The sequence below is a fragment of the Sceloporus occidentalis genome, unplaced genomic scaffold (genome assembly GCF_023333645.1).
Source record: "Sceloporus occidentalis isolate IW3139 unplaced genomic scaffold, rSceOcc1.0.p SCAF_41, whole genome shotgun sequence".
Taxonomy (NCBI): Eukaryota; Metazoa; Chordata; class Lepidosauria; order Squamata; family Phrynosomatidae; genus Sceloporus; species Sceloporus occidentalis.
In genome coordinates, this window is record NW_028317021.1 from 5618749 (window position 1) to 5632308 (window position 13560).

At 45.2% G+C, this 13560-nt stretch overlaps 1 protein-coding gene across 10 annotated transcripts in view; it reads right to left on the reverse strand.

Annotated features, from left to right (window-relative positions):
- The window catches only part of LOC149290037 (lysine-specific demethylase 2B-like), a 61600-nt gene that overhangs the window by 39765 nt on the left and 8275 nt on the right, over positions 1-13560 (reverse strand). For 4 of the 10 annotated variants that reach the window (XM_089489920.1, XM_089489919.1, XM_089489917.1 and 1 more), the window contains exons 6-7: positions 12907-13013; positions 947-1040 (exon numbers count right to left, since the gene is read on the reverse strand). In XM_089489920.1, coding sequence (XP_089346046.1) covers positions 947-1040; positions 12907-13013 — 201 coding nt within the window. Of the gene's footprint in view, positions 1-946; positions 1041-1862; positions 2072-2143; positions 2163-4066; positions 4351-5172; positions 5867-8316; positions 8508-9179; positions 9377-12906; positions 13014-13560 lie in introns of those variants that run through there. The other 6 variants (XM_089489925.1, XM_089489922.1, XM_089489926.1 and 3 more) reach the window with 6 other exon arrangements.

Genomic DNA, 13560 nt, shown 5'->3' on the forward strand with positions numbered 1-13560 from the left:
TGCCTGTGAACTCCAAACTACCAGCCTGGTTCATCGTTGTCCACTTGATGGTAGGAAAAATATAAATACATAAGATCTGTTTACTAGAGTTTAGCTAGTATGGCTAAGACTAACCCAACCTCACCCAGTCCAGCCATTAAACCTACACTCCAGTCATGCACAAGCTTTAAGGGAGCATTGTTGAAGAGCTGAAATCAAGATGCTTGCATTGACTCAATCCAACGTTTTTAGATCTTTTCTAGCTGATCTGCTTGGAGAGCCAAGGAGAGCTTCTTCCTGCCCAGGCAAGAAATTTTTGTAACACCCATCAATGCACTGCAACTCTGAATTTATCTGGAGCAGGGGGAACACCTGACCTTTGCAATGTCTTATCTATCATTCCATACCAGGAAAGATGCCTGTTGTCCCAAATGCAGAACATACGGAACCATTGATATCATGTACAAAATTTAGTTAACTATTGATATATTGGTGCAAAACGATGTAAACATGTTTTAAACACACAGTTTCTCTCTCATACTCACGCACACCAGCCTGAGAATGGAGAGGGGTCAAACTGGAATTAAGCAAAAGAAATATATATTTCTCCATGTTTGATGTACCATCCTATTCCACTAGATGTTTAAGAATTTGAAATTGTTTGTTATTAGCTTGTTGCATCATTTGTTTCTTTAATTTGTTTGTGCTTTGTTTTTATCAATTTTATAACAAATGTGCAGAAAGCAAATCTAAAAATACGGTAAATAAGCAAGCAGGTTCAATGTTCCATTTTTATTTCACGCATCAGCAAAATATTATTCCCACCGTAGTCTTTTCCACTGCCCAAGCAAATTTCATAAGAATGTAAAGGTAAGCAATTTTAAAGATTTTATAAGGGATAAAAAACAAGAAGCAGAGTAGTGCCTCCCTTCTCCTCCCCTGTCATGAAGGCACTGCATTCACTTACCTTCCCTCCTCGGAAAACATGATACCAAACTGAAGTGCCCCCGAAATCAATGTGAAAATCTGTGAAGCATCCTTTTACGCTCATCAGACAGTACCTGTAAAGCACATAAACACATTTAAAAGTGCAAAAACCAAACAGCCCACCACAGGAAACACAAGTGATTTCCATCAATGTAAGAAACTAAAGGTTTCCTTATTCAAGTTTGCCACTAACTGCATATATGGAAAAGCCTCAAAATAACACATCCCATTAGTCCACAGAATGCATTTCAAAAACCAGAACTGGGTTTCTGTTGGCAGGAAAAATCTCCTGTACAATTCTGGATTCCTTATGTGAAAAACGTGATTTAAAAAAAAAAAAATCATGCAGTTCTACAAAGCCAAGGAATTACAGAGTTGAACTGGTCCTTGGCTTGGTAGTTCAACGTGAGTATAGGAAAGGCTCACTTTGGATGCCCAAGAAATAGAGGCCGCTCGTCCCGTTCCTTACAAATGGTGTCCAAGAGCAAAGTTTTCAGCAGTTCTCCTTGAACCTCAACGGCAGCAGATGTTTAAACACTTGTCTTGCCTGACAAGGAACGGCAAAGACCATGTCCTTCAAGAAATAAACCTGCCCTCATACTCCTGGTTTTCTTCTCTTCTTAAGGTCCTGGAAGGAATCTGCAGATGGAACTGGGGAAGTATTAAGCCTACTCTTTTTCCTGGGCCCTCTTTTGTGAGACTTGGAGAGCAGTTTTCAGGAAGGGAGGCTGCAGAAGAGAGGCCCACGGCTTTCACTCTCTCTCTCTCCCTGCATGGCTCCACTTGATCCCTCAGCTTCCCTCCGTACCTAATGGCTGAATGACTGCCTCCATTCTCAGGCTCACCACAGGCACCTTCGCAAAGGCAGGAAACACCAAGCCACTTAACCCACTAACCTCTTTTCCTTGTTCCGGTGGCTGGTGCAAGGTTTGTTTCACTCGCCTTCTCTCTCCCTCCACATATCTGAGATATATTTTCCTCTACCTTCCTTACTCGATGGAGGACTCACTACCGGAAAGAAAACATCCCGCCCCAGTCCCCTTCACATTCCCCCCAAAAAAGGCTCCAACAAGCCATGGTATTCCCCTCACTTCATCACATTCCAGATCCAGGATCTTGGCTGTATGCAAACCGCATGCAAAAATCCCTGTAGATGATAGGCCGGGAAGGCCCTTACCATGTGCCTTGGGAAGGCTAGCAAATCAGAAAGTCTTGGGGATACAGAAGAGCCGCTGCCTAGCAACCCCATCCAGGGTTGGGGAGCTGACAGAGTGATACGCAGTGCTGTCATGAAGACGGTACATTTGCAGGCTGGCTTTGGCAAGGAAGGCACACGCACACACAGGCTGACATGCCAACCCTCTGTGTGCCCCTCTCTGCCTTGCAACTGAAAACCTTTCCTTCCACAATTCCTCTCCTTGCCTTTTCCCTCCACTCTTAACATTTTAACGGCACTTTGAAAGCAGGCGCAAGATATATCCTTCTTCCCGCCGGGGCCATTTCAGAAAACACGCAGAGGAAAGAAAATATACATCGCAGGAAAGTCCAAAAAGCGGCAAGTCTCTCGGGCTACGCTCCACCACAGGACTGGGAGTGCTAAAAAGCTCAACTGAAATCGGCAAGCATAACTGGGTTGAATTGTGACCTGCATCGTGTACCGCTTTTCAAAATACGAGTCCTTCCCTCCTCCGCACCTTCAGAACCGTTTGTCCTTTTTCGATCTCCGTTTCGCACCAGAAATGGAGATCTATTTAAATGGATTGGAAGCCAGCCTGCAAGAAACTTTCAGCACTCAAACATTTTTAACACAAATCAGGCGTGGTGATTATGTGCGGGAAGGATTATCGGGAATGCAAAGGGACTCAAAAGTCAACTTGGGTCGAAAACACGCTGCAGAAACAATCCAGTTTGAGGCCGCTTGAACTGCCCTGGCTCAATGCAAGGGGATTCGGGGAACTATAGTTTCGTGAGATACTGAGCCTTCTCTGTCAGAGAGCTCTGGTGCCACAGCAAACGACAATCCCCAGGATTCCCTAGCACTGAGCCAGGGCAGTTAAAGTGGTCTCAAACTGGATTATTTCTGCAGTGTGCTTTGGACCTTGGACTCCGGGAAGCAGTTTTCTCCAACCATGCCACAAGCTTTCCTTTAACTGGAGATCTAAGGACTGATGCTAGGACCTTTTGGAGGCAAAGCGTGTTCTTTCCTGCAAGGTCAGAGCCCAGGTTTTTGTGCCACACCACCTTTCTCCTCCCACAGTTGGGCAATTTCATTAACACCGCACCACACTGCCTTGAAGTTGAACACAGAGTGCTAAGAATGGGAATTTTGCTCTATGCAGGGATGGGTTAAATTGCTTTAAAGGGCCTTTAGAAACAGCTGTGTTCCCACCCACTCTACTCCAAGCGCAAAGGAACCCCTGTGTTCTGGAATTTCCACTATTAATCTAAGGAAGGATGCTTCGTGTTGAACGGGAGCAGCTGATGAAAGGGTTAGGAATCTGGAAAGGCTCCATCCGCAAGGCAGTCTCTGGCAAAATGCCTTTGCGTTGACCTCTGCAGCTTCCTCCCAACACAACGCTGCAGTCACATGGCAGGCTCAGAACGGCTTCCACGGCTTCAGCTAATCTTACACCCCACGCTAGCCTCGGCAGGCAGGCTTCTCATTGCAAGAATGGCGGGTGCTTCTTCCTTTGCCCTGGGTGACAAACGCCCAACTTTGCAAAGAGGTTTTTCTCTGCAGGGACAGAAACTGCTGGAGTGTCCATTTGGGGGGGAAAGCATGTCTCCATCCCTCCAGGCGCAGCTCCCATTTTGTTTTCAACGGAGTGGAGAGAAACATGTTTAAAAGTCCTATATGTCTAAGAGAAGTGTGCAGGAATATGAGAGAGATGGAGAAGAGACTGAGAGGGGCAAACACAGAACTTCATGCTCCTCAATTACAGACATCTACATAAAGAACTCCATTTGCCTTTCCTAAATATTTCACAGACCCTGTTCTAAATGACCATTTCTCCAGTTGTTTTTTAATTCAGCCTCTGCTTAATCCTGTGCTTTCAGAGGTTTCCCTTTCCCCCTCGGAAATTTCAGTTTGCAAGCTCACCTTGGGACCAGAAAAGCATGGCAGGTGGCTGTTCCGTTTGTGTTTTCTCCAAGGGTCAAGGAAATTTGGAAGGCATTGAAAGGAGTGAAAAGCAAAACACACACACATCCAAACACAGACAGAAACTACACCTGGTACTTTTTTATATATATACTACCAGTTAGTTGAGGCTGAACGTAAATCCAAAGATTATTCGGGTGACATTTACATCAACTAAGATTCTGAAATTAGAAGCAAGCACAGCTTAACTCTCAGTTCAGTTTTATCCTAACAAAAATAAAAAACTATCTATGCTTTGTGATTGTCATTCCCCCCCCCCCCCTTCCTGTGTTGTCTTTATAGATACCTGGGCAGAAGTTTCTTAACCTGACGTTCTTTGTTGTTTGAAATGTTCAAGATGTGCTGCGTGGATCCCTTTCCCTTTTAGCAAAGCTTTTAAAGACATTAACATGTACCAGAGATTTGACCCTTGTGTAAGACACAAGATAAGGTAAGGTTTGCAAGGATGCAGGATTCCAGAGGGAGTCTAAAAACCTAGCAGAGGGAAAGCACGGATAAATTGCCCTCACCTGCACTTGCATGAGATAAAAAACAAGAATTTCTCTCCTCCAGCACAGCTATCGTGTTTAAAATAAGGAAACATAGCTCTCTTCAAAGCAACACACTCCAAACGATGTCAATTGAAGTTACCATACTGCCGCCCCCAACTTCCAGCTGTTTCAGAAGATAAAGCCGATCTCACTGTGAGCTATCAAGAACAAAAGAAAAGTTCACCAAACTGTGCTAAGAAGAAGAAGAAGAAAGACGCACTGTGGACGCAAGTGTTGGAAAATGAGGAAACCTACAGGCTTATGGCCCTGAGAGGCCAAAGGCAATTCAGCTGATGCTGAGGGACAACTCACAACAGGGATCAACACAATCCCCCAAGAAAATCACAAGGCAAATCCACAAAGTGAAAGGCGACGCCTCACACGGAAAGCCACGTCTGCTACCTGAGAGAAGTGTACAAGGCATGTGTTCATTCAAACTCTCAAGGGAGGGAAAAAGAAAGCCGGCATGAAAGTATGAAAACCCCCAGAGACAGGCAGGCAGACTCCGATCCTTACCCTCCGATCAACTCCTCGTCTTTCCCTGTAGGTTTAAAGCCTAGCCTATGCCTTCTGGAAATTCAAGGCCGCCACTGCTCTGGCGCCCAGACCATAAAACCGCTCACAAATCAGAGCAGATGGCTTTCTATTCTCAAGAGGATTTTTTTTAAAGTCAAGCCAGGGAGGAAAGCGTAACTCCTTCCTTCCTTCCATCCTGGAGAGAACCCCAGGAGGTTGAAAAGACCCGATTCCTGAAACCCACCGCTGTAAAATAGCAAACGAAAAACAAGGAAAGTGCCAAGCTTGCCACACGGGAGTTGTGCCCTCCTTTGGTGAAAACGTGGAAGAGAGCTTTGTCTGGTGCAGGCCTTTGCTCTTTTCTCCAATAGGCAGACTTCTTCTTCAAACTGGCCACCAGACTTTAACTGGTTGGGATAGAAAAAGGTGCTGTTTTTATTATGTCATAAGTAATTTTAAAAATTATCTAATTCATTCATTTAGATCAGCGATTCCCAAACCGTGGCCCTTCCAGGTGTTTTGGATTTCAGTTCCCAGAATCTATTGGCCAGGATGGCAGAGACTTCTGGGAATTGTAGTCCAAAACACCTGAAAGGCCAGAGTTTGGAAATCACTGATTTAGATCCTTCCTTTCTCCCCATAACAGGACTCAAGGCAGTTAGCAGCATCTGTTGGAAAATGGAGATTAAAAATTATTTGTTGTTGTCGTGGGCCTTCAAGTCGTTTCAGAGTAAGGTGTTGAACCTATCCTGGGGCACGTTTCTTCAGAGAGGGTATGCCAGGGCCATCCCCTCAGGTTGAGAGAGTGTGACTTGACCATGCTCACCCAGTGGGTTTCCATGGCCGAGCCAGGATTCGAATCCTGGTCTCCCAGTGTCCTAGTCCAACACTCAAACCACTACACCATGCTGGCCCTCCTATTAAAAGTTGCACAAAATCATTCATAAAAGCAGAAATGTAAGTTATTTTAAAAGTGATTATGCAGTTCTTGGACGTGTTTTTAATGGTTTTAATTCAACATTTCATTTGGATTGTTTAAAGCTGTGTGCACTACATTTGTTTTGGGTGTTTTGTATGAACCTACAGTCAGCGTGGTGTAGTGATATGAAACCCAGTGGGTGACCTTAGGCAAGTCACACTCTCTCAGCCTCAGAGGACGACAGTGGCAAACCCTCTCTTAAGAAACACTGCAAGAAAACCCCACAATAGGGTCACCGTAAGTCAGACACGACTTGAAGCCCCATAAGAACAACAAGAGTGTAAGCTGCTTTGGGCCCCATATTGGAAGAGGTTATACATGAAAACAAGAATGGAATAATGGTGGCGGGGGGAAGATTCACAGCCATGGGCTGCCATTTGCTTTTAAGTCTGAGATTTGTCACGTAGTTGTGAAGCCCTTGGCCGTGGCGTTGCCCGCATTCCAAAAAAGCTGGCGGTCTCACCTCACCAGATGGTTCAAAGCCACAAACAATGCCACAAAACAGCTAGAGCTTTGACATCAACACAGTAGTAGTGGTCATTTAGAAAGTGGACCAAAATCGCGGAGCAAACCTGACCAAAGGAACGCGGCGGGAGCAAAGAATTCTCACTCGACATCGCACTCCAGCTAGGCGTTGCCCCTGCTATCAAAAACACATTGGCTGCATCCGCGCTGGAGAACTAACCCATTTCAACACCGCTTGAACAACCACAGCGCCATGCGTTGGAAGCCTGGGATCTGTAGTTTTGCGTAACATTTAGCCAACTCTCTCTGGTGTCACAAGCAACTCCAGTTCCCAGAATCCCACAGCATGAAGCCGCACCCATGAAAGCGTTGTCAAAATGGGGCATTCCTTTTGTATGTTTTGATGTCGATTTCAGATTGTTTTTAAATAGATGGGTTTAATTGTTTTTAAATGTTTACTGTGATGTTTTTTGAGGTGTCTTTTTCTTGTAAGCCGCCTTGGGTCCCTCCTTGGGAAAAAGGCAGCCTAGAAATGAAATAAATAGACAATACATAATAAAATTTCTCCAGTGCGGACGTTCTCATACTGAACAAGAGCGATAATAATAAAAATTATGTTCGAAGGCCACAACACGATGGCCTGGCCGCAATTCTCACACGCCGGCAAGGCAGTGTCAGGCATGGACAAAAGTGTCTGTGTAACAAGAGAAGGTTCCGGAAGGCCACCTTCCAGCCGCTAACCGCAAATACCATTAAATGGGATTTGGCCCTCTCTAACTGACATTGCAGAGGAGAGAAAGTCTTAGTGCCATAGCAGGACAGAAGAGACAGAGACCTGAATTTGGCATTCTCCTCAGGAGTGACCCTTATTGAGACTGTTTCCCCAAGTCAAAATTCTCTGAGGAGCACTTTCAGACATGACCCAAGCCGGCGTAGTTTAAGCGGTTCAAGCGTTGGTCTATGACTCTGGAGACCTGGGTTTGAATCCTGGCTGGGCCATAGAAACCTACTGGGTGAACGTAGGCAAGTCACACTCTCTCAGCCTCAGACGATGACAATGGCTCTGAAGAAAGTGGCCAAGAACACCCCATGTTAGGGTCGCCTCAGGGGCCACAAATGACTTGAAGGCACACGGCAATGACAACAAACTCCCTCAAAAGAGGAACGTGGTCCAACCAGAGTTTAGAAAATGAACTTTTTCAAACTACAACTCCCAGAATCCCCTGGATCCCACCTGCCTCATGGGACCAGTATAGGAGTATAAAGAGAAGCAGGCTTATGTCGCAACATGTACTGAGACATGAGGAGAGGGGAGGAAATTAAATATATTAAATATATTAAATTTGTATTAAATTTTAATATATTTACATATATTTTAAAATATTTTTAATTAATTTTTTTCAAAAGATAGCCCCCATAACACTGCATTGTCCCCAGCTATTACTGCGCTCAAAAGCGCCCAAAGGATACAGCGGTTGTCGTCGGGGCGGTTATTTTATTTGTTTATATCCCGCCTTTTCCCCCAATAATGGGATTCACGGCGGCCAACAACCTATTTAAAATGATACGAATTGAAAAGCAGATCATGACTAAAAGTGTAAAACTAAGGTTTTCCGAAGGAGCCGAACCATTGGCTGCCCCCCTCAACCGCAACGTTTACCTCAGGCCAGCCTCACAAACACTCTCTCAGCCTCACCCACCTCACAAGCTATGAAATTAACATGAGGGGGAAATGGAGGTTTTGTGCCTCGGCGTTTGAGGAGAACTGGGACAAAGCAGAGCACAATAAGGTTTTAAAACATCACGCTAGGGAAGAGAATGGAATGGAAATGGCAGTTGGAGCGAACAACTGGCGCCGGAATTCCAGCAGAAGGCTGCTGGCAAGACCAATATGGCTGAGGGAGCAAAGGATTATGGGTCGCATGGCCACAGTTGTGGAGAAGAGGGCATTTCAACAGGTGCTGCTCGTGACCTGGTTGTGTCACACAAAACAACACCCGCCGACGTTCCTTCTTCCACACAGCCATTGTGGCGCAGCAGTTTGAGCATTAAGACTACAACTCTAGAGGCCAAGGTTCGAATCCTTACTCGGCCACGGACCTTGGGCAAGTCAAACTGCCTCAGCCTCAGGGGAAGGCCACCTCTGAACCAATCTTGGCAAGAACACCCCCTGATAGGGTCGCCATAGTTAGGAAATGACTCGAAGGCACAGGAGGACAACAACACAGCTATTATGGGCACTGGAGCCCTCACTAGTTTTGAACCTGGCAACCCTAACTGTGGCGCTCCCCAAGAGCACCATGGCAGCCAATTGGACAGAGCATCGAGTTCAAGATGTGCGCTTCCACTGAACCAGCAAGGCTTGAGCTCATGGCTCAAAGGAGAAGGTGCATCCCCTCCTTCTCTGGCCTCCATAAGGAAATCAGGGAGAACCTAAAATGTCCAAAAGGAGTTTGCCAGGGAAGAAGGGGGTCGTGTTGATGGCCGAAGGGGGCTAGTCTATTTCAATGGCCTATTCCCCATTCTCCCAGGGATAAACACACAGATAGGAAAAGAGACTCACCCCCTGGAGAATGGCGCAGTGGCTTAAAAGCAGCGCATCAGAACAGCAAAATGCAAGGAGGTGCTGTTGCCCTTGGCCTCTTTTCCCGGGCCCCACCGCCAGCCTGGAGGCCCCCCCACATGGATGGGTCTTTCTCCTCCTCACTTTCCCCTTTGTCTGGAGGGCTCCCACACAAAATCTTCCCGCCTAGAAAGAGATGCGCCTGGAAAGAAAATGCCCACCATCCCCCTCCTCTCCTCCATCTCGCCTGTTGCGCCAAGACGTGCCAAAAGGCTCTTGGCCTGAATGAGAAGTCCAAGCTCCAAATTCAAACAAGAAAAGACAAAGGGGATTTGGGGCACTTAGGGCACCGTGAGTCAGGGTGGCGCACTGGTTGGAGCATTGGACTATGACGCTGGAGACCAGGGTTCGAATCCCAGCTCAGCCACTGAAACCCACTGGGTGACCCTGGGCAAGTCACACTGTCTGACCCTCAGGGGCAGGCAATGGCAAACTTCTTCTGAAGAAACTGGCCAAGAAAACCCATTAGGGTCGCTGCGAGTCGGAAATGACGTGAAGGCACACAACGACAACAAAAAAAATCAACACCAGTTTAGTTTAAAAAAACCACAAGGTTATAATATAATACGCACCTAAAACACAGTATAAAAAATAGAAAATTGAAAACACCATCCTATTGAAATATCTGTTTGTTACAGAAATGAGAACCCAAAGGCCTGCCTAAATAAAAAGATCTTTGCTTGCCTGTGAAAGCAAAGCAGAGAGGGGGGTCAATGAAGTTCCTATGGGAGGGAATTCCATAACCTGGGTGCAACCACTGAGAAGGCTCTCCCCCATGTCCTCCCAATGGTTCCCAACCTTTGGTCCTCCAGATGTTTGGGTCTTCAGGTCCCATAATTCCTGACTGTTAGCTGGGGATTTGGGGATCTGTGGTCCAAAACAAATGGAGGACCAAAGATTGGGAACCAACTGCACTTTCAAATGAGGCTGCCACCACTGTGTCCCTGCATGAGTCACACATCTAGGTAAAGAAATACTCACGGCTCATGCAGAGTTGCAGCATACAGCCTCTGCGAAGGGTAATTCTGTGGCATCACTCCATTATTCATTTCTTTCAGTTATACCCTGCCTTTCTCCCAGCATGAGATTCGAGGCAGTGTACCATATTTAAAAACACAATGTCATTTTAAAAACTCTTAATGCCCAAGTTAAAACACAATTAAACTATCTCTTGATTTTAAAAACAATTTTTAAAATTAAACCACATTTAAAAGGGTCACACAGTATACATAGCCCACTCACTCCCATGCCAGCATTCTCTGAAGATGCCAGCCACAGATGCTGGCAAAACATTAGGAATAAACACTTCCAGAACACAGCCACATAGCCCCAAAAAACCATAAATAACTATTGATGCCAGCCGTGAAAGCCTTTGACTTCAGCATTAAAAAGACATTAAAACATAACAAAATGTATGAACACAACACACACATATACATGAAAAGCTCTATCCGCCGCAGCGTATTAAAACCCAAGAAGTTCGCCCCAAAGAAGTAAAGGGAAACCTGGTAGCAGAAACAAGAATCCTGGAGTAGGATAATGGACTGTAGCTGGTAGGGAACGCCATTTTAAAGTGTTCTCTCATGGGGAAAGTCCCTATATCATTATCACCTTCATCATCATCAGATTAAAAACCCTAACACAGCAGGAAGATAGTTTTGATCCTAACTCATTCCCTACTGCAGTAGTTAGCAATTCTCAGATATCTGTCGACAGCTCCAGATTAAAAAGTGCACTGCTACCGCTCAAAGGCTACAGTGATACAATCCACTCTACCATGTCAGAATTCTCCCTCCACATCGCAATCTCAATTTTTGAGGTTTACGCAGACAACGCCTGGATACAAATAACAGCAGTAACTTTGGGATTAATGAATCAATATCTCAACCACCAGGACAAAACCAGACCCACCACCAAGTGGTCAAGTGGAAGCACCCTTCATGGACTGTACAGCTTCGGAATGCAGATGTGGAATCGTTTGTGAATCTTACATCGTACTGGAAACTCAAGGGGAAGAAAAACATCCTTGCCTGTATTAAATTAGCATGTCATAGAGTGGTCTACACAAAAGGCAACCTTATCATTGCATAGCAGGGAATTGGACTTCTTGCAATCCCTTCTAACTCTGTGACTCTCCAATTCCTGATATGTCAGCTTTCTACAGGTCTAGATTTTCACATGACAGGACATGTTGGAATCAACTGAGATATGCAAAGGAGGTTTCTGCTCAGTAAACTAACCAAGGAGCCTACAGACCAGAAGGCCAAAAAAGAAGAAAAAGCAGGAGTATCTTCTCCAGATGATCTGTTGGCTCCACTCTTCAGGCAGCTTATATCTTCTCTGTCACACATACTGAGCTGCTTCACCACAGGAGCTAAGACCAAGGGGGCCTGGGTTTGAATAGTGGCTCAACTTTAAAACGTACCGATTGCTATCTTTAGCTAGGCCTGTTACAGACAGCCAAAATAAAGCTGCTTCAAGTCACAGTGGAGGTATGGTGTTTCAATGATGCATGCATCCTAAGAGTCCAGAAGTCGCACCCAAAGCCACGCTCCATCCCTAAGGACTGGAGCGTGGCTGTGGTGCGGCTTCTGGACTCTTAGGACGCATGCATCATTGAAACACCATACCTCCACTGTGACTCAAAGCAGCTTTATTTTGGCTGTCTGTAACAGGCCATAGTCACTGTGGTGAGAGAAAGGGGTGATGCTCATGACTTGTTTTCAGTTAGGAGGATGTGACATTTGTCGCTGTATTTCTCAGGATTTTAAAAAAAGTATTAAAATGACGTGTCTGATTCCTGGACTATTTTCTAGCAATACTCCATCTGCAACTGGAACATTTTAAACCCACCCTTGAGTGAGTTTCTTCTTAATTCTAAGACGTGTTGGATCAATATATTTCCTTCCCGGCTTCTCTTTTCCTTTTTTAAAAATGCTTTTAGGCTTCCAGTACTATAATGCCTCACAGAAACAAAACTCTTGCCCTATAACCGTAAACCTTTTTTTTAATTCAGAGAGTAAACAATTTAGCCATCAAATCATAGGACCATCCCAGCAAACCATGCTTCAACTTTAAAACAAACTTTGGAAGCACCCTACAGCAGGTCCAAGAAATTGCTAGAAACAACCACTAGAAAGAATGGAATGAGCAGAGACAAAGGCAATAAAAACCAGCAAAACCTAAGGTGCTAAACTGCAATAACTCACACTTCTCCAGACCAGCCTGGAATACCATTATGTTGGTATCACTCAGTAACTTTTGAGCAGCTATGTTCCAGCACCAGTATGGAAAGATTCCCCATATACCATCCTTATCTCCATTTTATAGCAGTCCAATGTCGCAAGAGCCTCACCATAGCTGTATCTGCACTGCAGAAATAATCCAGTTTGATGCCACTAACTGCCATGCTAAATGCTATAGAATTTCTGGCAGTTGTCGTTTTTTGTGGCACCAGAACTCTCTGACAGAGAAGGCTATATGTCATTCCCATAATTCCATAGCACTGAGCTGTGGCAGTTAAAGTGGTGTCAAACTGCATTATTTCTGCAGTGCGGATGCAGTTCATGTGATCCTATTGCTCAAGTCATTCAGCATAAACTCCCTCCAGCAGCCAAACATCAATACCAGCAGGAATTCAATAGGAAGGGAAGCAAGCACAACTTACTTTTTCACTTTGGGATACTTCATCTCTGAAATAGCATTAGTGGCATCTGTCTGTCTCTCCTTCAGATGACGCGGCCACATATTATCCACCCAGTCGACTAAGTCCACCTGAAAGGTCATCCAAAGTCAGCTGTTAGTTAGGAAATGCAGAAAAAAAGATCCTACTTTACTGAGAATAGATGGCTCTCTTCCAAGGCATCCTCTCTTTGAAGGACTCTCAAATCTAGTCTGGATGAAACACAGAGTACCATAAGAGGGAAGAATAAGCCCTTCAACCTGCCCATCAACACTTAGCAACTGGATCCAATGTCAGCCATACACTGGTCCAACCTACCCAGTCCACTGCTACTACTGGTTCCACTCCAAGTTATTATAATATCAGTTGTGAGCCAAGTGGTTATTTACAGGCCTGAACCAGAGGCCACTAGAAATTTGTGGGGCAGTCAACCTAACTAAGACATATTTCCCTCGCAGTGTCCTCTGACTAATGCTTATCTGCATTTGTTAGATAATCCCCAAGAACTGGAGAAGACAAAATTCAGAAGAAAAGGACAGTACACGGTCCGCAATCTCCTGTTTACTTACTCCAGAGAAGCCCCACAGGAACACAGAGGCCTAGAGGTTAGGACAGCCAGCCTGTTGCAGATGTATTGAT